This window comes from Odontesthes bonariensis, chromosome 21, assembly GCF_027942865.1.
Source record: "Odontesthes bonariensis isolate fOdoBon6 chromosome 21, fOdoBon6.hap1, whole genome shotgun sequence".
NCBI lineage: Eukaryota > Metazoa > Chordata > Actinopteri > Atheriniformes > Atherinopsidae > Odontesthes > Odontesthes bonariensis.
In genome coordinates, this window is record NC_134526.1 from 8,075,167 (window position 1) to 8,101,131 (window position 25,965).

At 41.9% G+C, this 25,965-nt stretch overlaps 1 protein-coding gene across 2 annotated transcripts; it reads left to right on the forward strand.

Moving 5' to 3' along the window:
• The first annotated feature begins 274 nt into the window (after nt 1-274).
• Nucleotides 275-22,561, forward strand: setd1a (SET domain containing 1A, histone lysine methyltransferase). 2 transcript variants are annotated; one of them, XM_075454830.1, is made up of 21 exons: nt 275-341; nt 1,393-1,537; nt 1,629-1,727; nt 2,502-2,772; nt 3,899-4,029; nt 5,131-5,387; nt 5,707-7,384; nt 8,963-9,955; nt 10,362-10,529; nt 10,914-10,998; nt 11,084-11,226; nt 11,501-11,537; nt 11,625-11,811; nt 11,954-11,997; nt 12,148-13,433; nt 14,228-14,582; nt 14,732-14,913; nt 18,880-18,990; nt 19,467-19,586; nt 19,768-19,905; nt 19,997-22,561. In XM_075454830.1, the coding sequence occupies exons 2-21, from the start codon at nt 1,400-1,402 to the stop codon at nt 20,168-20,170; spliced, it is 6,597 nt and encodes a 2,198-aa protein (XP_075310945.1). In that variant the 5' UTR covers nt 275-341; nt 1,393-1,399; the 3' UTR covers nt 20,171-22,561. The 2 variants fall into 2 exon arrangements, with proteins under 2 accessions (XP_075310945.1, XP_075310946.1); XM_075454831.1 differs by lacking the exon at nt 275-341 and adding an exon at nt 351-449.
• The last annotated feature ends 3,404 nt before the right edge of the window (nt 22,562-25,965 follow it).

Sequence of the window (25,965 nt, forward strand, 5' to 3'; positions counted from 1 at the left end):
GGTCAAGTTATGTGAATTACTGTCTTATTACTTTGGGTTAACGGAGCAGTCGCCCACGGTTGTTGCCACTGATCAGCCTGTAGGGGGCACTTTGGTATTTTTTTCAGACTTGGTATGTTACCAGCAGATTCAAACATATTTATAACTAATAGGAATTTGGCTGAAAATAAATTATGGCAATTATATTTCTTTATTTAATGTGTTTTTATTGTATGTACGGGGCTGTAACTTGATTTTATGTCTTCTTTTAATTTTCCAGAGTGTCCGTATGGAAGAAAGTGCCAGTCCGTAACCGTAGGCTGCATTAGCATACACAGATGGAGAACAGGCGAGGCTTTCAGGTTTGTTACGCGATGGCCGCTCTCTCAACAATATCTGGATTTTAAAGGCATAACAATGGCTTTGTCGCTCGAACAAGCGTGTCGATGTCTTGACTGACTATCGGAATGGTAGTAGTATCATTTTAGCCCGTCAGATTTGCTTTAGTGCCGGGTTGGAGATGTATCGTTTCGGTTAGGGACCAGTGTTTTTCTTGTTCGTATAGGGCCTGACTATAGCGGCGGTTTGCTACTTTCGGGTGAGCGGGCAGTGGGTCTCCAAGAGGTGCTATCTGAATTTAGGCATAGCAAGGGCAAAGCAACCCACTTGAGCCTCGTAAAGAGGCACACAACACGAATGTCAATGGCAAAATATGATGCATTGAGTTTGAGGGTCATTAAGTGCAGTTTTAACTACTAACTTGATCTTGCTAGTTAGCATTAGCCAATGTAGCATCAGTTTGCCCTAGCTAAAGCGAGAAGGTATAACTAATATAACTTCGATTAACGTTGTCTGATTTGGGAGCAACTAATAATGCTGTTCCTAAGAAATACTCCGGAACACGTATTAAGCGCATTTAACGCGAGATTTGTGTTGCCGCCTGCTAGCACAGTTTCTATGCATTTTGTCGGTGCACGTTAGCCTTTGCTAACAGTCGGTTGCTAGCTGAACTATCTTGTCAGTGACGTAACGCTAGTCATTGTTTTGACAGCACGCATTAGCTTAACCGAGGCCAACAACATCCTTATAGTCATGCTAAAACGAATTAGTTACTCCCCTCTATCTTGAAATTCAGCAGTACTTCGGGGTAGTCTCAAAAGTTAACCTTTGGCTTACTGATGTGACGCAGCTTATCGTTCCGTTACGTTTCCATTCAGTTTGCCTACCGCCAGCAGTTGAGGTTGCTTAATTTGTTGTTACTGCATCAATTTATTGCTGTCTTGCTTTAACTGTAATGCTAATTAGTGAAAGCTTCCTTCCACGTTGTGTAGTTGTTGTTGTGATTTTGTTCCTAAAAATAACTTCATGACCTCCTGAGTTGTCCATAGTTATGGTTTCTCTTTTGCTGCTCAGTTGTAGGATGGATCCAGACGGTGGGACAGAATCACAAAAAGCTGTCAGTTTGCAGTGGAAAAGCTACAAACTCGTCCAGGACCCAGCCATTAGGCGGGTCACGCAGAAGATCTACAGATATGATGGAGTGCATTTCAGTGTGCCAGTGAGTTCAATTTGAGTGACGAGCTTGTCTTAATATTGTGCATCTTCCCGTTGTTGCATCTTTCATTTCCAACTTATTTATTAATTTCTAGGATTCTGGATTTCCTCCTGTGGGAGATCTGCGGGATCCTAGACCCCGAAGACTATGGTCCAGATATACAGAACTGTCCCTACCGGTGCCGAAGTTTAAGGTGAGCACAGATGGTCAACATCTATTTCATAGTTTGGCAAGAGTGGATATTGAAAGTTTGACATAATAACAAAAGTTTAGACGATTAATTGACTAATGCCCACTCCTACCTCCATAATAATGTGAGAAATGAAGAGAAATCGTTGACTAAACTTGAAAAGAGATTTTGGCAGAGTGGCAGTTGTCTTTAGTCTGACACAATAACTCCATAATTACTTTCTACAAATAGACATTTTATACAAATATACCTTCATTTAAATGTAAATAATTCAAACTAAAACTGATCTTTAAATTTTGCCGGCTAAAGGAAGATGCAGGTGGAGTATGTATAGCAAACTTATTTGAGTGAAAATCTCATGCCAGTTGCTATGATCGAGAGGGAGACGATGTGAACATCTTTAAAGTATGTGAAAAGTCGGAAAATGTCACGCAGTCAGCTGTCCATAGATATGAAGGCCAAGAGAAGTTAAGGGAAATGCTTCTGCTTGTGGCATGAAAAGAAACACATACACATGATTTATTTATTGTACCGGTAATACTTTACTCACGTTGCCATGTCTATCTGTTTGGATGACGACTGTGGCGTTGTAGGAATGGTGAAGATGGCACAGTCATCAGGCATTAATAGTCTCAAATTTGACAGATCCCCATCGTTGATAAATGTCAGGATGGAGTTAGTCAACCTGCATATAATAAGTCTATAGCTTCTGCTGTCGGGATCACTAACACTTTCCCCTGATCTTTTTGTCTGTTTGTTGGTTTTTTGTGACCGCAGCTTGATGAGTTCTATGTGGGTCCCATACCGCTCAAGGAGGTGACCTTTGCTAGACTCAATGACAACATCAAGGAGCCCTTCTTGGCAGAAATGTGTGCCAAGTTTGGTGAGGTGGAGGAGATGGAGATCCTGTTTCACCCCAAGACCAGGAAGCACTTGGGGCTGGCCAGGGTGTTGTTCACCAGCACCAGAGGAGCCAAGGACACAGTCAAACAACTGCATAACACCTCTGTCATGGGAAACATCATCCATGCTCAGCTGGATATAAAAGGTAAACTAAAACACCTCCTCTGGGGCATCTTAAATCTTTGAGGTGGTTGTTACAAGTTATTAAAGGGATACATCAGGTTGGTTTGTTTTTGTTGTTGTCATTACAAATTCATATGACAAATGATTAACTTGTATACATGTAATAAAGTTAAGCCTTCAGTCTGAAACATTGTGCCCGTCAAAGCACATTTAAATACAAACTATTCAGGGAATTACCTGAAACTTTTTTGATCTGGAAAGTTTTACTCTTTGCCTTGATCTGTAAACATGCGATGACGTGCGGTCATATATGTACCATGTCCAGCTCGAGTTTATGAGGAACTGCTGAAAGTTTTAGCTTGCAGTTTTGTCATTTGCACTGATACAAATACATTTCAGAAGTAATTAACTTATTCTTTGCTTCATCTACTCTTAAATTTAAACTGTAATATGTTAACTAATTTTTTAAAATACTTTAACAAGCACATAAGACTGCAAAAGACCTAAGCTGTACCTCATTGTAAGCAGTTATATCTGTTGTGGTTTCTTTACACTGGCTTCCAGTCAGTCACAGAATAGATTTTAAAAGCCTGCTGATGGTTTACAAATCCCAGAACGGTTTAGGCCCAAAATACATCTGTGATATGTTCAGAGAATATAAACCCAGCAGAGCTCTTAGATCCAAGGACTCAGGCCAGCTGGTCCAGTTCAGAGTCCAGACTAAACATGGAGAAGCAGCATTTAGCTGTTATGCTGCAAACAAGTGGATCAAACTGCCAGTGGAGATTAAACTTTCATCAAATGTAGACATTTTTAAATCCAGGTTAAAGACATTTCTTTTCTCATGTGTCTATGCATGAAATATCTTTTAACTTATCAAGACTGTTGCCTGTTTTTAAATTCATTTAAATGATTTTATTTGTTTCTCTTTATATTCTTTTATGTATTTTTAATGCTTCTTGCACTCACTGCTGCAATGCTTTTATTTTATGTAAAGCACTTTGAACTGTTTGTACATGAAATGTGCTATACAAATAAATTTGATTTGATTTGATTTGGGAAAACCTCATAAGTTGATACGATTTATTATCAATGAACAAATTTCACCACCTATATTTATCTTTCTGTGACTTGTGTTTTTTATGCAGGTCAACAAAGGCAGAAGTACTATGACCTGATAGTTAATGGGTCCTACACTCCTCAGACGGTGCCCCTGGGTGGCAAGGCTTTAACGGACAGGGTTCAGCCTCAGGCCCCAACACAGTCACAACCCGACACGGTATTGTTGCAGCGTAATTGCCTCATCAACTATTTTATGATTTAAAGTGTTAATTAATACGTGTTGAGATGCATTTAGGTTTTCGTCAGTATTGTTCGTAATTTGCTCTCTTACTCTTGTTCAATCGAGGCGTTCCCAGTCCTGTTTCAGTGGGGGTACTTAATCTTGAAGCCATTCATAAAGTTCCGACTGCCAAAGAACTGGCTGGTTAGCGGATGGGGTTATTGTGACCAAAAAGACCAACTACAGTTTTGTAAATGGTGTAATTAACAAAGAGAAAAGAAAAACATATAAGCAGCCAGTTATATTAGCTTCTTGTCTACCTACTTCAAAGGAGGACAAATAGAAATAAAGCCTCAACATGAATGTGAATGCAAAGCAGAAGTGTAAAATTACGATGTCATTAATTCTTTTTGCTTCTATTTAATGCGTTTACATGTATTCCTTAGATCAGTGTTAGCAACAGAATTTTCTTTCATTAATATTTCTAGCTGCTTTCTATGAAGCCCTTTTGCACTTTTTGTATAAAAAAGTTCCAACTGCTGTTTCGATCAGTAATTTTAAATGCATACAAGATGTATTAAAAACAATTAGTGGCAGGGAAATGAGACAAACATTCAGGTCTGTAGAGGAATCAAACTGCCTGTTTTCATTTTGGTTCAGAACGAGGAAGTTAAACTCTAAACTATCAATGGCGAGAGCAGCTAGAAAATTACATCTGTGTCTTTAAAGATTAAAATTGAAATACACAATACATATCTCAGTATTCTCTATGAATATGATGGGATAGGTTTGACTGATTATAAAAATTACTCTGTGGCTTCATCAGCCAATGTCAGCAAGTCATTGCACTTGCTGGGCTATAGTTTGTCCTACACTATATAGGTTTTTGTGAAAATTCTACAGCCCAGTTACCAGCTTGGCAACAGTGCTGAGAATTTGTGAGCTCATCAGGTGTTAAGACAGAAATAGAGTAACATTTGAGTGTTAATGGTAAAATGGCATATAAGATCAAACAATGTGTACTGTAGTTATAGAGTAAACAACTTACACTTCTTTGGTTTTCCAAATTTAAAAAAAATAATCTGCCTTTCTTTACAGCCAACTGAAATGAGGCGGAGGATTTCCACTGACCTTGCGGTTTTGGCAGCAGGGGTCCAGGCCCTCACATCAGGAAACGTCACACCATGTTCTGTAGATACCAGCTACAGCGATCAGCGTTTAGACACACCCCCATCCTCCTTGACGGGCCCATTCACCCCAAGCTCCTCTGCTTCATCTCAGGGGGGTGGAGGAACACCTTACACATCCAGATCTGGAACTCCTTTCTCTCAAGACTCAGGCTACACCAGCAGCAGGTTAGCAAAGCTTTCATAATTCATTTTCTTTTTGTTTCAGTTCAATTTTAGCTTACACACAAAAGGGAATTTCTGACAGATTCTTTGCTGCAGTTATGTGGCATTGATTGGGTGGCTGGGTAGATTTTAATTAAGATATTTTAGTGTTAGTGTGTTTTGGATGGAGATTAAAGGAGTTGATGTAACTGGAATCTTAAATCTCACTGTTTTAGCTTTGCTTTCTTTAACAGAAGAGGCAGTAACTCTTGAAGCCATGGTCAAGTGGTTTTGAATGTGAGTCTACTAAATTATCATTTGTTCTGCCTAATCTGTGTTGCAGGCATACTGGCTATAATACAGGCACTTTGGGCAGCGGCTATCCTCCCCAGGACATGTTACCTTCTTCATCTTCATCTTCTGCAGTCTCATCTACTGTTGGAGGCTACAAAGTATCTCGCTACCCTGACGATGCACAGGAACCATCAGTGTACCACAGAGGTCGCCCTGTGTACCCTCCAGCCGCACCATACCGTCCCAATGAGCCGCCGTGCTACCCCCCCTACCCCAGTGTTGGAGGACCTGGGTTACACATGGCGCATCACTCCTCAATGCCTCCACCACCCATTTCAAATCAGTATGATCAGCCTCCAATGTTAGAAAGGGAGAGGGACCGGGAAAGAGACTCGGGAGGTAGATATGGAGCAGGGGGGGTCAGTTCCAGAAGGTCATCTTACCATCACCAGCAGGACACAAACTCTTCCTCAAAGTACCATTCCCACCACCATTCGGATCGCAGGGATGAAAGGGGGTACCGGCGAGACAGCCTGGGCTCCCGGTCAGGTGACCACAGCCACCAGAGACACCGCAACCACCACCATTCTCACAACCACCATGGCAGCAGCAGTCGCAGAAGAAGCAGCCACGACAGGGACCGAGACAGAGATAGAGACCGAGATAGGGACAGAGACAGTGACTACTCCAATAGCTCTGACCCCAGATACAATTCCAACTCCTACCGCTCGTCCTCTAACAGCATGTCTCCTCCCCCGTCATCTTACTCTGCATACTCCTCCAAAGAGCCTGCCCCTGCCCCTCCTCAGGGACTGGATGTTTCCAACCGTCCAGGGAGCACAAGCCTTGCAGAGAGGGGTCCTCTGCCCTCCGTAGGTGCTGACAAAGATTACCATACTGCCCATCACAGTACTCTGCCCCCACCTCCCCCACCACCACCTCCACTCCCACCAGCCTCTGTAATTGCAGCAGCTGTAGCCGAGACACTCGGGACTCTGGACTTTAACCACGACAGTCCTGTCTGCGAAGACCAATGGAAGCCCAAACGCCGTCCCAGCACTCCACCTGCCCCACCCAAGACACCCCCACCGTCTTCTCCTGCCCACCCCTCTGTTGCTTCCTCCTCAAACTCCCCCTCATCAACCTCCCTTCCTCACCATCTTTCCTCTTCCTCCAGCTCGCCACCTCCCCCTCATCGGGACTCCTCCTCCCCGGAGCCAGATTCTACGAATGAAAGCGTACCATTTGTCTACCACAGCAGCAGTCTGGACTCTCGTATTGAGATGCTCTTAAAAGAGCAAAAGGCTAAGTTTTCTTTTCTTGCTTCTGATGAGGAAGATGAGGACGATGGGAAAGAGGAGAAGCAGAGGGGCAGAGGTGGGGATGGAGCGGAACGGAGAGGTCGGTCAGGTGATGCAAGAGGGGAGCAGGAACACATGGGAGAAAGGGGGGAGAAGGACCATAGGAAGAAAGGGGAAAGAGACAGAGATGGCCACAGAGGAAGGAAACGGGGAAAAGGAGACAGTAGGAAAAGTCCGACTGTGCTTAAAGCAGCCACACTACCGTCTTCCACCTACTCGCCCCACATCCTACCTCCAGAAGAATCCCAACCCCAGGTCAGCCTCGCTGTGACTGGAGCTCTGCAGGAAGAGTCTTCTCAGGCTGGTTCTGCAAATGCAGGGAGCAGGACAGGGGCGCACACACCGCCTTTTAATGGGCAGAGTCAGGTATGATGAGGACGTTTCTAAATGATGCATCTTTGGTACAAACACAAAAATACATGGGGGATCTTCTGGAGGCCCAAGAGTTGCCAATGTAGACTCAAAATGTGATTGATGTTGACAGCAACTTTCTTCTTTGTAATGTCTTGCCCGGGTTTGGGTCTCTGCTGAATGCACTGTACAAAAGACGTCTTTACTACCCAACTCGGCAACCAAAAAGGCCCCGTTTGTAGATAAATTGTGAAACCTCAAGATAAACTGCAGCAAGGCTCCAATAATGAAACATTTTGGAGGAACAGCACAAAATTTAGGAACTCAATTTATATCAATTTTAACTCGACACTCGCTTGAATGCATCACTTGATAACTGACGCAAGAAATAAATTGAATTGGCAATAAATTCCAAAACTATATTAAAGCAAATGTTGCTGTATGTGGATAGGAAATCTGTAAGTAACTAACTTAATTTAATTATATTAACCCATTACTGTAAACTGAGCACTAAAAGGATAAATTATAACCAAAGCAAAGCACTGATAAACATTATTTGGTGGAATAAATATTGTATTAAGTTGCCAATGAACTGCACAGAGTAACTGACCCATAAATGTAGTGAAAGACAGCTCTTTCTTTACGGTGTGATTGGATGTACTAAAGTTGATTGAACTTTTAGTCTCTTCTGTAGAGTAAATATTGCTGGCAGACAGGTTGCAGTTCCAAGTTTAAAGCTGTTAAACTAGTTTTCTGGCAAATGTTTGGCCAAGAAATGCATGACAGTCTTTTCTCTGAAATATCTTTACGTGTTTAATGTCAGAATGAATGATTATCTGTTGATTGAACATCTTATTCTCATCAAAATGAACAGACTGTTTAAAGGCCTGAGCGAAACAGGAGCAATAGTCTGCTTGCTGAGTCTACACAGGCAGACGACAGTCTGTGCACCTCTGTTTCCACCCCATGTTGTTATGATGATGACCACATAAGGCTCACATTAATTCTCCATCCTTTTTCACTCACAGAAAACACACACACCAATTCTTACTCACTACTGGCGTTTTATTATATGTTAGATGACAATAAGATAAACAAGAGCATATTTCCAAAGTCACAGTTTCCAAAGAATCCCCGAAATGCAGCTAAAATGTTTGGAGCTTGATCTCTGCACACTGAGCAACTCTTATGGCACATTTTGCATTATGCATCCAAAATGAAGATGGCGTGATCAGATGACCTTTGGAAGATATTTTAACAGACATGCTTATGCGTAAGATAAGTATACTGATACAAGCAGTTATGGCTCTCATAACATTTCTCAGCATTATGGTCTCTTGTGGACATGATGGTCAAATATAGACACATGAATGATGTGGACTTTAGTGTTTTTATAGGAGCTATATTAGTTCATGATTTCTCGCCTGCTTGGCCCTTATAGAACGCACACAAAGGTTATTTACAGCTTTGTTGCAATCTTAAGTGCAACGGATATTCTTTCTTCTAGATTTGGTTATCGCTGTGGAGTGCGTTTAATTAAACACTTGGGCGTTTTTCCGAGTTTAAACAGTAATCACTCTGTTTTTATGTCAGGCTTCCCCTCATTCTTCTGGGGAAGACATGGAGATCTCAGATGAGGAGGAAGAGGAAACAACTGCCATAACAACGGTGACCACCCATCAGCCATCGGTCACCTCGGGATCCTCACCGTCTACATCTCAAGCTGTGCTGTCACAAACAGCAGACCCCTCGTCTTCACCCCCACCCATCTCTGACTCTACACAGCACTTTGGCAATTCCATGCACCCACCCATACCCTCCTACCCTCCTCATTTACCTCCTCCTCCTCCCCCTGGTTACTCTCTCCAGCCCCCACCACCACCAGGGATTCCTCCCCTCCCCCATATGGAGCTGCACCCCGAGTATCCTCCTCCAATGCCCCACCACATGTATGACTACGCAACTTCCATGGAGCTGATGAACCAGTACAGTGGTGGAACTCCTATGTCCTTCCAAATGCAGACCCACATGCTGAGTCGCCTACACCAGCTGCGCATGTCTTCATCCAATGGCACCTCAGGCCCAGGTGAGGCTGCTACTGCAGACTACTCTTCCTACCATCTCCACTCTATGCCACCACCCCATTCCCATCACCCCTACATGGACCAAGAGGGCAGTGGGGCAGGCGGTCATTATGACCAAGACCACCGGTACATGCCTCCCCATATGTCTTATCCCTACCCCGACCCCCACAGCACCCAAATACCACCGCACCCACACCACAGCATACCCCCTCACCACGCTGGCTGGCCACCACACGTCTTGCCTCCACACTACCCGTCTTACATGCCCCCACCTGGCTATGGCACCATGCTGCCTGGGGAGGGAGATGAGTACAGGGCTCCTGGAGAGGAGATGTCCATGTTGGCTGATAGTCCGCATGAGGCAACAGTGCAGATGGTCTTGGCCACTTTGATCCAAGAAATGAAGAACATCATGCAGAGGGACTTAAACCGCAAGATGGTGGAAAATGTTGCATTTGCCACTTTTGACGAGTGGTGGGAGAGGAAGGAGACCAAGGCTAAGGTAAGGAGACGTTTCACAACAGTGAGGGGACTGTCAGATTTAAGCTTGCTGTTTTGTTTGTTTTTATGAAAAAGTGAGATTTGATACTTTATTTATTCCCTGTAATGATATAGAAACGTGAGATTGTTGCTATCATTTTTTTATTGTAGTTTGTTGACGGTCTGTAGAGATCTGTAGTACATCTCACATTTTTATTTCTAGCAACGGGTTATTTTTATATGGAAGATGTTTCCTCTGTTATCGTTTTTATTTTTAGCTGGTTTGGTAATTCTCAGTAGTCAGAGGCCATGCAGCAATTAACTGTGATAAAGGCTAACTGTTGTGAAGCTGTTAATCTGAAAGGCTAGAACAAAGATCGGGAGCCTATGAACAATCTTTTCAACAAGTAAATCTTTTCTTTTTCCAGCCTTTCCAGACAATGGTAAGAGGGGTGTCTGCCCTACGGGATGATGACAAAAAGGAGGAAAAGGTCAACCGTCCACGGGAGCCTCTCATGTCTCTTGTGGATTGGGCAAAGAGTGGTGGTGTGGAAGGCTTGTCTCTCCGTGGAGCGCTGCGATTACCTTCCTTCAAGGTAAAAGCACAAGATGTCTGCAAATTTTCCATCTCTTTCTCTATACATTACAGCTCACAGTAAATATTGAAACGTGATCTTCACCTCTTATTACAGTAGGTAATGTAGAGGTATTTTTAAACTTTGCATATTGAGAGAAGTTCGTGCTTTTCCTGGATTAGACTCTCAATCATCATCATTATAATGATCCTCATGCAATTAGTGTTATATAAACATGTTTGATTTTGATATGTATACGGCTGACGAGTACAGTTTGTTATTGTTAGAGTTTGTGGTATTGGCTCATGCAAGCTGTGAAAAATAGCCAGAAAATTTGCAGTACGTTCTTGGCTATGTTTCATTGATTTAAAAAGAATAAATAAATGTGCGGGTCCAATTGTGCAGGTAAAAAGAAAAGAACCTCAGGAGCTTGAAGAGGGAGACATGAAGAGACCACGACCCTCAACTCCACCAGATGAAGACGACGAAGGTTTGTTTCATTTAAATGTTAATCATCTTTAAAAGACGGATTGCATCTGCTGCAAATAACTATCTGAACATTGTCTGGTCTCCAGCTGCAGATGGAAGATTGCCACAAACAGACCGGCACGGAGCTGAAAGGGACAACAAGAGGAGGAAAAAGAAGCCAAGAACTCGTAAGCCTTGGGAGCTTGACAGCGAGGGAGAGGAAACGTCTGATGGCTCTTCAACTGAAAAGGCAAAGTTATTCATAGTTTCTATTTTCTTTCTTTCAAAACAAATGACAGAACACAGCTTTCAAACCAGTTTGTTGTGTAATGCGTCAATGACGATTTATTTCATAAACAAGTTTTTGTTTCATATGAAATGTGAGACGATAAATTTTTTTGAATTAGTTTTATGTTCAATTTCCAAGTTTGATAGAAATCAGATTGTCCTTGTTGTTAGCTAGATGGCAGTGTTTCACTGTGATTCATGTGAGTGCAGCAATAACAATTCTTTCTCATGTATAGGAGGATGAGGAAGTGGAGAGTGAAAAGGAATCTGATGGTAAAGCACAACCATTTATATCTTTACAATGTTTTTTTTGTCTGTTAGCTTTCAGTTAATGCTAATGTTTTTTGGTTTTTTTTGTAGATGATGCCCTCAGTGCTGATAGCGATGACGAGAGCCTCTCTTCATCCTCTGAGGGCTCTTCCTCCTCAGCATCATCTTCTTCATCCTCCTCTGAGGACGAAGAGGAAGGAGAGCAGGTTGAGAGTGAAGGGCCAGACTCTTTGGATGACTCAACCATGGACAGCACAACTGAGAAAGAGGATAATGGGTATAAAACATATAAATCCTTTGATCAGTAGCTGTCCTCGGAATTGGGGGGGGTTGTCAGTTTTGCATAATTTAACGTTTGGAAGCTTTTGATCATAATTGTTCTGCTTTTGTTCTCCAAATTCCTGTTTTGTTTTTCATAGGGAACATAATACTGCTGCCCTTTCAAAGGCAGACATCAAAAAAGGTCAGTCCTTGTTTTGTGTCATTAACAAACACTCACAAGTAAATTCAAATGAAGGAAGTTGACATTCTGTGATTAGCCTCACACACATTCATTAGGGTGAATAAGGTTCACTGTGTTTACTTTGAACTTGTCTCTCAAAACTTTTCTCAGGCGTCACGAAGGACAACAAGGCGGATGCAACGGCAGCATCTACCAAGCACCCTTCATCTCCACCATGCCTACGGCCTTCGTCTCCTATTGTTCTTGTACCCCCTCTTAAAAAACGCAGGAAGACGGTCTCATTTTCCACAGATGAGAATGATGGCAAAACGCAACTGCCAGCTGCGCTGCTGTCTTCATCTCCATCTCAAGTGGCTGGGGAATCTCCCCTCATCTCTGGCAGGCCTCCAGACTCTCCCATCACTGCTGCACTATCCTCTACAAGTCGTCCCAGTCAAGGAATCCAGCTTCTCCCCTTTGCCTCAAAACCAGGTGAAGGCAATGCTCTCATTGTTCCGCCGTCTGAGAGGACCCCAGACTCTGAGGAGTCCAAAAAAGGACCTCTTGTTTCTCCACAGACCACTCCTATCAAATCCCCTGGCAAACGGGGCGCAGGCAAAGACTCTCCCAAATCTACTGCCCCACCAGTTATGGTATGCCGCACTGTCCAGAACCTGCCTTTGGACCATGCCTCTATGTGTAGGATGGCCTTCGAGGAGGCCCCACCTCCACCTTCTGTCAGCAAACGGTTCAGAGGCAAACCTCGGACAACCAGCATTTCCGCTTCTCTCCGGGAGGAAGATGAGGGTGAGGAAGACATTGAGCAGAGATTGAGACTCAGAGAGCAGTTAGGAGCTTCCACCCTGCTGCAGCTGGCCTCTTCCTCGACAACTGACCTGTCTGTGTTGGCTGACGTCGCCTTAAAAATGGACCCTGACGCTGGGGACTCTGAGGAGACGGAGACATCCGATGAAGCAGAGGAGCAGAAGATGGAAAAAGATCTCTTCTCCCCAGAGTCACTGGCCTTGGTCATGGGCCCAGGGGGTGTTATTGTCATTATGGAGCACAACTACTGCAAACCTCCTCTGCTCGCAGCACCGTCCTCTACCAAAAAGACTTCCTCCAGACAGGATTCTTCAGTTTTACTGCCAGCAGATCTCAACTCCATTTCAGGGGTCCTTGAAGCACCAGAGGAGGTCATTGGAGAGGCACTGCCATCCAGGGTGGATACAGGAGAATACTTGTCTTCAGTGGGAGAGCTGTGTGACTCTGATATGAGCCCAGTGGCAGCTGTGTCTCCATCATCAAAGAAGAAGTATCATGCTGGCAAGAGTTTAGAACTTGAACAGGACAAGAGCAAGAAGAGGAGGAGAAAGGACAAAGAAAATATTGAGCTTCATCACACAAAAAAACAGAAGGAGCAACCTGGCAAGAAACAGAGGAAGCGGAAACTCGAGGTGCGTGATACGTGGTTTCCTGTAGATGTTGGTGGATGTCATCATCATGAACCATGCAACAGATTCGGAAATCTTTACCAATGCTGTCAGACCATAGAAGCGCGACTCATCTCTGTGCCCATATTTAGCTTTCCGTGCTGGTGACATTTTTAGAAATGTCACATGAAACACCCCAGATAAAGAAAATGACAGGCCTTATTTATAATGCATCTTAATATAGTATATCACAAACAGAAGCTGACAGGGAGGAAGAGATAAATGTGGCCTTTAGAAGCTCTCCACAGTAACCAGACTGATGTAGTCAACACAGACCCACTGGTATTCACTTCCAGCTCCAGCTACTTGCTTTGCAACAGGCCGCACAGAGAGTGCTTATTCATATATTTTCTTTTTTCCGCTTAGGTTTGGTAACACCATTTTCTGTTGTGAAACGTGCTTTAAGAAATTTAAAATGACAATGCAGACCCATGATAAAGGGTCTTTGTCATCTCCTTGACTGAGTCAGATGGATCCTGTGGCATCTCTCTTATTGTTAGTAGTTAAATGTTTGAACTTCACTCTTTAAGACAGCAGCTGTGATTCTTTCCCAAAACAGGTTATGTTATCATAAGTCATTAATCACCACAGAAATAAAACCACCCATAACATATGTTGCATCTTATTTGACTAACCGTGCCTTTTAGTCTGGTGTATTTTGGACAATACATTAGTGTGAACCCTTACTAGAACTTCACCTAAAACTAGTAACATTGGATCTTAGTTTTTAATTTCCCCTAAAATGATTTATTTTCCAGGTTTCCGACTTAGAGGAGGATGTGGATGTGGAGGAGCTCGAGTCTGGAGAGCTGTCCAGCTCGGATACTGAGGATGACCTGGTTGAAGAAGTAAGGAAGAGTGAGCGCCTCTTTCTGCAGGAGGCAGGGGTGACATCAGCCCGTCGGTGGTCCAAACCCACCCCAGCTCCTGAGCCACTAGCAGTAAAGTATGATAACCGCAGTGAGTTTGAACAAATGACCATCCTGTATGACATTTGGAACTCTGGACTGGATGGTGAAGACTTGATGTTGCTGAAGAAAACCTACGAGAAGCTGCTACAGGACAACCACAGCTCCGACTGGCTCAATGACACTCACTGGGTCAGCCATACGAATATCCTTTATAACGACAATGATAGTTTGGGTCATTTCCAAACAATATGTGACTTTTCAATCACTACATAGCTTGTGTGAATTGGCACTTTTCTCTACTATTGGTAATTACACATTGATGTGTCGTTGTCCTTGACCGTTGTGCTGCACTAACCAATTTGCCGAACCCCCGCCGTAAAAAGAAGAACGCAGATGGACAGCTCCGAGAGCATGTGACTGGTTGTGCCAGGAGTGAGGGCTACTATGCCATCAGTCGCAAGGAGAAGGATGTCTACTTAGACCTGGACCTGCCTGAGCAGGTCATACGGGAGGTCGAGAATGTCGACAGCTCGGTAGGTGGACTGGTGGTTTCATTTAATCTCTGCTGTCTAAGTCTGTCTTTAGGTGCACAATTCTCTCTGGTGGAACCTCTTTCTCTCTCGTTTATGTCTCAAACATGTCCTAAATTAGGGACATATGATGTATTTGAGCAGCTCGTTTAGATGTTCTCTCTTCAACATAATGAGATTTAAGTACCGTGAGTGGTTGCTCCATTGTTGCTGTTATCAGATGTCTTGTTGAGAGAACAGGATAAAATGCTGGAGGTGCAGATGAGATGAAGCTGGAGAACTCTGTGTTCTAGAGACCGCTAAATGTAAAAACTTTGTAAAGTTCAAGCAAAGTGTGAAAACAATCTTAGCGTGGTTCCAGATGATTTCATCGGGGAAAATGATCCATGTTGTTCAGGCCAAACCTGGCTCACATGCAGACTTTGTGGGGTGTAATCTTTGCTGAGTATGGTTATTATGAAAAGGGAATAGGACTCTTCTAAGACCCCTTAGGAGTTTTCCTGGCAGGGTCTGATGTGAAGGTTGCCCACAGCCATTTCATTATCGGCACAAAGTTTCATAACTTGGCCTCTGTTTGTGAAAGTCGGAAGCCTTTTTACCATCGAATGACACAGCTACTTATTGTTGAACTAGTTTCCACAAATGGCTTATGAGCAACTTACTGAGATGCAACCCCTTATTCTCTGTGCATCTGCAACCTGACTATTTTAAAAGGTTGTAGATCAATTCACATTGTATATTTTTGATGAAAGATTTTTGTCCTTTATATGGTTCATATTGTACAAAAGCCATAAAAACATAATCTATGTACTTTTCACAAGGTTTGCCAGTAGATGCAATATTATCTTTCCAGTTATTAAGGTGGTGTGTAACTGTGCTGTAAAACAGACACCAGACGAGTGTTTGAATTATTCTAACGTCACTAAAATAAGACTTATAGGTTAAAACTTCAACTTTTTTTGGTAGTTGTTGAGTTTGTGTCCATGTTTATTGATATTTTGAATATAAGTAGTGGCTGTATGTCTTGAAATTGATGCTCAGTTTCCGTCACATTAGACTTATAAGGTAACGGCATGCAAACATACCTTCAGTTATGAAAGGCAGAAACACTCCAGTGTTGCTTCAGGTTTGAATGGGTTAAGCAAACTAACCATAAAATTTCAACTATCACGAATCGAAGTTCTGTTCTCAGAATCCGACATGTCTGCCGTTACTGTTGCCTCAAAAAAAAAAAAAAAAGATCTTTAGTTTATCTGTTCAGAGCACGTTTTTCCATAAGACCTGTTCTCTGCCTTTGTGCTCATTGGCAAACTGAAGCTCGGGCCTTCTCCTGAAATTTTTTGAATGCTTTTCTGATTGTAGACGAGTCCTTGTGGTTCCAGTGATGACATATTTGGGGTTTACAGCTATACTTAGGCATGCTTTGGGGTTTTTGTTCTTCCTTTAAACTTGACACGAAGATATCAAACTCGTTGCTGCAGATCAGAACACCAGACTTTAAATCCCAATCTTTTAAAGGAGAACCAGTCACTTGCTGTTTAAATATGCTCATGACTATTATCATGGGATATATTATTTTATTCTACTGATTTAAAAAAAAATATATATATATATATATTTTTTGTTTTTGAGGTTAGTAATTGATGACGTACATTGTCTCAATTATCCTTGACGTTTTTGGTTTCAGGACCCAGATGTTCCTGAATTCTTTCTCTCACAAACACACAAATTAATCTTGTCAGCCTTTCCTAATTGAGTCGTTTTTGTCATTTGACATTTTCATCATTTCAGTGCCTGCTGATGAGTACGTCTCCCTTGTTTCATACCAGCAAATAGGGTTCGAGTCACATCGAAAGTGTCAATGTTCATGATTCAGTTTCAATTCGGTTTTATTTATATAGCGCCAAATTACAAGAAATGTCATCTCAAGGCACTTCAATAATATCGTCCAGTTCAAGCCAATTGGAGTTCAATTCATTGTAATCATAATCCAATCAAAGCCAATGAATTCAATTCCAAATTAATCCAATTCATTCATACAGAGCCTTTTCAAAAACAATTTCCGAGCTAAAGAAACCAACAGATTGCACTGAAACTTGTCTTCAGTCCTATCTCCCGTCCTGAGCGTGCCTGAGGCGACTGGAGAGAAACGACTCCCTTTTAACAGGAAGAAACCTCCATCAGAACCAGATTCAGGAAGGGTGGCCATCTGCCTCCACCAGCTGGGGTTTGAGAGGACAGAAAAGAGGGGAAAAAAACACTGTAACACCATTCAAAGGATATCTGTTGGAACAGGGAAACACCAGTTAATGACCACAATAATGCCAAATGTACATGATATCATTTGAGAAATTAAACGGGGGAAACGGAGAGTAAAGTGAGGAAAGGTGACAGATGAGGCCCCCCAACAGTCTGGGCCTATAGCAGCTTAACTATGGGATGTTTCAGGGTCACCTGAGCCATCTCTAACTATAAGCTTTATCAGAAAGGAAAGTTTTAAGCCTGGTCTTAGAAGTGGAAAGGGTGTCTGCTTCCTGGCAGTTGGTTCCATATGATGCGCCACCATTTCACCTCGACCTGTGTGGAGTTGAGTTACTCCTCAAAGATGCAGCTTGTTTGTTGTTTGGGAAGGTATCTGCTTATACAGACAGTCGGATAATCTGCAAGCATTACGTCACATTTGATTTGACTATCGGTTGAGCAGGAAATCAGCTTAGTTGGGTTGCAATGCAAAGTCTGAATTTGCCAGTGATGTGTTTTCCATGCTGCCTTTCTCCGGATGACTTCGCTGTCACCATAGAGAAAAACGTGTTTCTTCATACAGACCAAAGATATGAGTCAGATTTTCCAAATCATTGGATGTCTGATGGTTTGGGAGACACATATTTTTTTCCTTTTATACTTTTTTTCCCTTTTTTTAAAATTCTATTTGAATTGTTTTAGGATGTAAACGGAGATATAATTGAACACCATCTCAGTCAGACTCTTTGATGTCCTGATCAAAGTCGACCAGAAGCTTTATCATTACTGCTCTGTGTACAGTCTGCATTCACCACAGGTACACAGACATGCGGTGTGGTCACCCTGGTGTTTTTTTAAAAGACCAAAAGGTTGATGGTATTTCCTTAGAGAGGTTCGAGGTGTTCTATACACATAATAACAATTATAGAATCATTAACTCTCATGAACTGGGAAACGTTTCCCTTTCTGGCACTGAATGTAATACACCCGAAACACATCTTTAACTATCTTTAACTGTTTTAAAGCTGTTTGCATCTCTTCACAGTCCCTGAAATTGTTCTTATTTAACACACTGTTCAGGTATTGTTTAATCCATACATTTAATATTTTATTAAGTAACCTATGCAATGGCCATATTTATCTTAGCTGATGGCTTGTCGTGTAATGGCTGCTAAGTAAGGGTTTATTTGTTAAAATAATATAAAATAAAATGAATCTAATAAAAAAGATTTCATAAATAAAGTAAAATGGCTACATTGACCTGAAAATGTAAAGCAGTGTCCTTGAGAAGCTGATAAGATGAGGGTTTTTAAAGGTTACTCTGTTAATAAATATCTCCTTCCACTTGGATTCCCCTTTGACTTTTGCATCTTATGAGGTATTTAATTGTTTTTCGGACACTATTTAAATGAAGTTATAGCTGTTTGTTCCTTCACAGTGGCATTGAAGCAGTTACAAAATACATGCCACAAGGTTAAGTTCAGTTTTTGTGGTGGAAATAAAATGGAAACTTGCCTCTAACATCGCACACACAGCTTCTTCTTCTTTTTTTTTTTTTTTTTCCCAGAAGTAGTTATCAATTTGAATAATTGAACTTCACTCACACTATTGCGAATCAAGGTCAAGGTGCATATCTCGATCAGTTTCCAGCAACTCAAGGCCATGTGATAAAGTAATCTTGTTCAAGATGCACTTTATAAACTTCTTTCATGTCTGTTTTCCTGCCAGGGAGCTAACCGAGTGCTTTCAGAAAGGCGTTCAGAGCAGCGCCGCCTCCTCACTGTCATCGGAACCACAGCTGTCATGGACTCTGACCTGCTGAAACTCAACCAGCTTAAGGTACAGCCAGACATGGTGTTTTATTACAACAGCCGTGGTATAGTGTGTCAACTCTGGTACATGCACGGTGCACCAGACACCAGAGTGTTTTTATCACAGTCCTAGAGTCTTGGCAAGATGCCTTTACCTATAAAGTGCCTTGTTGTGAGAGTAGTTGAGATATAAATGAAAAGTTAAACAAAACTTGAGGCACAATCACTGATGGTTGGGCTACAGTCTCAGACAGATAGTTAAACTTGGTATTTTCCCTCATCACCAACGTCCTAACAGAGGGCAGTGGCTCGGTCTTTGGGTGGGCACCATTTTTCACTGGAGCTGTAAAACAAAAGTGCAGCTGGAGCAGTGAATGTTAGTAATACGTAGGGCTGGGTTTTTCTGCTTCCATATGCTTTCAGTGTTATCTGTAAGATGATTTAATTAGTCAAAAAAAATCTTACCATGGAAGTAATTAAAACTGCCTGTTTCTCCTTACACAGTTCCGCAAGAAAAAGCTTCGTTTTGGACGCAGCAGGATCCACGAATGGGGCCTGTTCGCCATGGAGCCCATTGCTGCTGATGAGATGGTCATTGAGTATGTTGGCCAAAACATCAGACAGGTACTGCTTCCGTATCTGAGTTAAACATAGTGAATATCTTAAAACGTTCCAGCTACAGCCTGCCTCCAAGTACAATGATGAACAGTCATTAAAGGAGCATTGCTATTTGAGTAGGATCGTAAAGGGAATTGACTTGCACACAGTGTCAATAACCGTATTATCTGTTGTCTTGTATGTCCAGATGGTGGCTGACCATCGAGAGAAGCGGTACACACAGCAGGGCATCGGGAGCAGCTACTTGTTCAGAGTGGACCACGACACAATTATAGATGCCACCAAGTGTGGTAATCTGGCACGATTCATCAACCACTGCTGCACTGTGAGTCTGAACACCCTCTGCATACATTAGTCCGAATCTGACGTGTTTTATTTGAGACTAATCCCACTGCTGCTCATTTTTCTTCTTCTAGCCAAACTGCTACGCCAAGGTTATCACCATAGAATCACAGAAAAAGATTGTGATCTACTCAAAGCAGGCTATCGCCGTCAATGAGGAGATTACCTATGACTACAAATTCCCTCTGGAGGAGAACAAGATCCCCTGTCTGTGTGGAACAGAGAACTGTCGTGGAACACTTAACTAGTAAAAGCACTTCTTTCCCTCACTTGACAATGGCCGGCCAGACCCGGAAACCTCCGTAATTCACCATTCTCAGATTGCGACTCGAAACAAAGCCACCCCGCTATCTCCAGTGTTCCCCGGATGGCCTCATGGGTCCTCACAATAAGTTGGAAAACAGTGACGCACAGCCATGCACTTTTCACGCACTCTTTTCATTGCCTAGGCAGTTCCATGTGCCAGTGTGTGATGTTTTTCTCTTTTTTTCTCATAATCTGGCATGAGAACACTGGAGACTCCCCTCAGCATTGGTTCTGTTCGTGGAAGTATTGCTGGACTGATGGAATGGAATGTCTAATGTTTTCCGAGGTAATTGTTCCTTGAACCCAGGCATGAAAGGTTTTTCTGTCCCCTTGCCATCATCCGTTTTATAGAGGCCAGCGATAACGCACAGTTGTTTTATGTCCGCGTCGGCTCACATAGTCTATAGCCCGGGATTATCCCTCCAGTGTCAAATCTCTCCTGCACCCACTCACCCGTAGACATCCGCGCACAAACGCACACGAATATCATACCAGACAAATTCAGGGTTTTTAAAAACGCCAGTGAAGTGCACACTTTTAGGATGACAAACGTCAGTCAATTTGGTCTTCAGTTATGCAAGATTCCCAAGTGTGAAGGTTGTTTTGGAGCTTATTTTAATTTAATTTCCTTGTATTATTAGAATATTACTCTTGCTGTTATTGATAGTAATGTTACTTAGTTGCATTAGCTGTAAGTATCTTACAGTTAAAAGAGCTTCAGTGCACCCATCCACTGTCCTCAGTGGCTTTGTGATTCACCTGTCCTCTCTCTGCTCCTGAGTTGCTGCGACCTCCTGTCAGCCAAGTGTGTTTATTTCCGTAACATTGCCGCTGAATTGTTACCTGCAGGATCAGCACAACATAAAATTGACCCCCCCCCCCCCCACAGGTTTTGACCAACATTGCACATGCTTTTGACGACTCATTTGTTTGCTCTTTGCAGCTTCTGTGTGCGTCCTGCATTCCCTACGAATGTTGGCTGTGTACAACCTAAGAAATTAGCTGTTTAATGCATTCAGCACAGCATCAGTGGGGGCTGCATCAGAAGGTGATGTCAGCAGTTGTTTTCATCCCCACAACAGTGGTGCTGTTCTGGAGGAGAAAGTCATGCAGCTTTTCCCCCATTTGCATATTTCTCATTGATATTTAATAATCCCAACAGCAACTGTACTCTGACCTTCTGTTGAGTCACCTTGACTAAGTTTTTCCACTTTCTGAGGCTCTAAATCCTGGTTTCTGTCAAGGATGAGTCCTAACCTGCCCCTTTCCTGGATAATCTTCTCCAGACGTCATCCAGACGCTCAAATTTCAAAAGCAAGCCTGAATAATGATGTTGGCGTCACCGTGGTTGTGTAAATGTTGGTTAAAAAACACGTATATCAACAATATTAGGTAACAAAGGGTGTTTGGAAGGATGTTAGTTTGTGTACTGGCTCCTGACAACGTGCCCTTATGTGCCAGCTTCCTGTTCCTTTAATTATCAAAAGCGTGTCACCACAAAGCTCCTGCAGGTCCTTGTGAAACTGTGTGGTCAGTGTTAAACTTATTCTGTGCTGCAGATGTCTTTTTAAAAGGCACATTTGCTTTATAAGGTCATGTCTCTTAAAAGGTTTGGTTTTGTAAGGTCCCCACCCCTTCCCACTTTTGCTTTTCTGGCTTTCACAGAATGCATTAATATTTATTTTATCTGGGAATGTTTTACCGTTTGTCCCTTACAAAACATCCCTCCCTGACGATTGCTTCATGGGCAGATGTCTAGTTTCCGATCTGTTTGCGGTGCGGATGGGTGAAAGGTGCGTGACTGACTGTGTGCCTGCTAGATTTACAGACCTCAGCAGGTTTGCGGCGCACGGCAGACGGAGGATGTCTATGACCCTCGTGTTACCCCCTTTTTTTCCCCAAAAGGCTATGGCCGTCCAAAGTTTACCTTTAATGTTGAACTTTTAACTCGACCTTTTTCTTTTTTTCTTTTTTTTTTTTTTTGCTCCCTCCCAAACAGGAACTTGTGTAAGATATAACTTGTTGCAATGAAAGCCTTTCCATACAAACATACCCTCTTTACTACAAGATAAAAAGGAAAAAAAAAATCGAAGAAGTCCGTGTAAATATTGTAGAGGTGTTTGTTTCTCGTAGAAACACACTGATTCCAAGCTGTAAATATGTTGTTCCTTTTCCTCTCTCCATGAGGAGGAAACCTGTACATACCTTCCATTCATTTATTTTTTATTGTTTTTCCTTTTAATTTGATGATTTTAATATTATTTGCAATATTTCTCTTGTATTAATGCGTTGGACCCTTTATTAATGGTGCATTAAAATATTTTTTAAATAAAGTAATTCTCCTGTTTTGCCTTAACAACGCTGCCCCACTGTTAGAAAGGCAGCAAATGCTGTCTGAGGGGTTGTGACTACTGCTTTTTGAAGGCTTTTACGTGCCTTTAGAGATAGCTAGCAGAGTAGATTTAGCAGGAAGTGGAAGTTAACACATCTGCAGCATTTCCCGTTCAGATGTGAGAAACTCAGTTTGGATCTAGAAATAGTAAAAAATTTTTTTTTTTTTAATCAGGTGACGACAAGAAGAGAGAGCAAGGGAGTAAATCTCACAGAGCAGATGTTAGCCTCTGGTTAAAACTACATGTGGTCTGCTCTGAATAACGGGTAACACCTAGTTAACTTACCAGAAGTGCATCCAGGACCTGGAAGTGATTGTTTAGGGGAAAAGGTACCTCAGTAGTTTCCTATGAGTCATTCTGTTTTTGTTTTTTTGTTTTTAACCTGCAGGCTGTGGTTTAGACTGCAGAATTCCACATTTTAGAAGGTGTTTAGAAAAGCTTGAGTCAGAAGTTCTGAAACTGAAACAAAAACAAGTCTGACCTGTTTTCCATGATTGTTCCAACAGAGGCTTTCAGATTGAATGCAGAGTGATGAGCAGGAATATAAAAAGCCTGCGGTCTGAGTTGCACTGTGGTTGGAAGACTGTTTCAGCTCTGCCACACTTTTGTAATTTGTATGAATTGGATAAAGAAGTTCAGGTCATAGTCAAACCCTTAAACATCTGGAAGTTTTTGTGACTCTAAAATTCTAAGTCATAGAAATACCGGAATTTGTTCTAATTGCCTTCCTGACACCTTTAATCGTCATGTCCTAATTCCTTTTTTGATGACACCATGCATGCAAAGAGAACTCTGACCAGTTCTTCCTTCCTCCAAGTATCCTCCTAACATTGTGTGACGTGTTTAATGGTCCCGAGAGTAACTTTGGCTGAAGTTCAAGGACCAGAAGTTAATGATCTGCAATTACTTCCCCAAAATATAAAACCAAATCAAACGACACTGCAAAAAGTGAATTCTAAGTAAAAAATAAATATCTTAGATCAAAGGGATATATGCTTATTTTTTGTCTGATAAGATAGTTCTTCTTAGTAAGCAGTTTTTATGTTAGACTGTTTCACTTGTTTTAAGTGTTTCTGTCCTTAATTATCTAAATAAGATATTACAGCTTGTTACTGAGATTTTATGACCTGTTTTGAGTAAGTACATGCTTGAAGCTAGAATATCAACAGTTTCCAAGCTGGTTTCAAGAATTATAAGGCCTAGTGCATACCACTATGTCAAGATAATGGCTCTAGCATTTACTTAATTCAAGAATATTTTTCAATATATTGAGAAAATAGGCCACATGTATTTAATTAGAATCAAGAAAAATGTACTTGTTATTAGTTAAAATACACTAATTCTAAGGTATTTGTGGGTTAATTGAGATTAGATATTTGTACTTGTTTTGAAAAATCTTCACAAGCCACATTTTCTTGTTCCATTGGCAGATAATTTTGCTTTTTTTAAAGCAAAATACACCTAATTTTTGTACTTTTTTTTTCTTATTTTTGAAAGCTGGCTTTTCGCAGTGGAGGAATCTCATTGGGATGTTATTGGGGGTCCTAGCAGCGAAGCTGCAGGAACCCATTGAGTTAGTAGCTTTTCCTATTATTATTATTATTATTATTATTATTAATCCGTTTCCGCTGCAATTGAAGTCTATGGCAGCCCCATGAACGCTATGGTAAAAAGTTGTGAAATTTGGCACACCTAATCAGCCAAGTGCCAAAACCAAAGTCAAGAATTTTCATGCCCCAAGAGCTTACTCTCTAGCGCCACCAACACGTCAAAGTTCAAAGTGCATTCAGCCTAATAACTTTGGACTACTTGGTCCAAATTTCACAAATGAGGCATCGTTGGAATCCTTGGATCATGACGAGTCCAACGCACCCTACGACGTCAATTTGCGTATGCCTAGATTTTCCGCCATTTTGAATTTTATCAAAAAGCTTAAAAAAGCATTTCAGGTCACAGAGATTGTCCAATTTACACGAAACTTGGCACATAGACTCTTAAGACCAAGCCGCACAAAAGTTATCCAAGGGAATTTTTAATTAGGCTTCCATTTTTCCATAAAAGCCAATCAAATTCGACGTTGACGCCCCCAAACCGGAAGTGAGGCCATATCTTGGTAACCATTTGATGTTATGATGTCAAACTTATAACACAGACTTACGACCAAGATGGTAAGAGGCCCAAGAAGTTTGGTGACGTTCGGCCTATAGGTGGCGCTATATGTAGCCAAAATGCATTTTTGCTCATAACTTTGGACCCCTTGGTCCAAATGTCACAAATGAGGTACCAATGGAATCCCTGGATGCAGCCGAGGTCAATGCACGTCATGACGTCATGAGCGCCATCTTGGATTGTCCGCCATTTTGAATTTAATCGAAAACCTTCAAAAAGCATTTCAGGCCACTGAGATTGTCCAATCTCGACGGAACTTGGCAAATACAATCTTCAGACCAAGCCGCACATAAGTTATCATGTGGATTTTTTTACTTCACTTCCGTGTAACCGCGACAGCCAATCAAACTCTACGCCGATGCGTAAACGGGACATTTGGCCGTATCTCTGCGATGCATTGATGTATCGATGCCAAACTTGTTGCATGGACTCAAGACGCCTTCCTGAGCAGCCCAAGCCTTGCCTATTGGGCCATTCTGCTAGGACCCCCACATTGCTGCTTGCAGCTATATTTTTAATTTTATTCTATTATTTAAAACAAGTGCACACAACAAAAATAAAGATGGTAAGCATTTAGGAGTGCGACACAAGGCATTAATATGTTTAAGAAGAAGAAATCAAATGAGAAAATTTGAATTTTTTCATTGTTTCCGTGCATCCAGACAACACCCCCAGACGCACTGAGACGCACTGAGACTCTTAATTTACGGTTTCTCTTTTCTTTGGACAGTAACCAGCTCTGTTCAATAAAGCAGCTGTTCGCTGATCTCCTTTCATCCTTTCAACACTTGCGTCTGGACGTTACAATACTTTTTTTTAATTTCCACATTCATTCTTCCCCCCTTTTTGTGGCACTTTTATTTCACACTAAATCTCCTTGTTTTCCCCACAGTAATATATGGCAGTTAACACATGTTGCTTAGAAACTCTGTTGACTCAGTAACGAGGTAAATCGATCATAAAATGCTACAAAATAGCCCCTTTGGAATATCGACTTGTGGAAAATCGTTTTAACCAAGATTTTTTCCTTTGCTTGTGTGTTTCCAAAATAGTGAAAATGTTATTTTATATTGCTCAATGAGCACACGCGTCACTATGTCGCGTGCCCGTTGTCATAGCTCTGAGTTGTATATAGAGAGCAACGGCACCTCCCCTGTTTGCGCGCGCATCGGAGA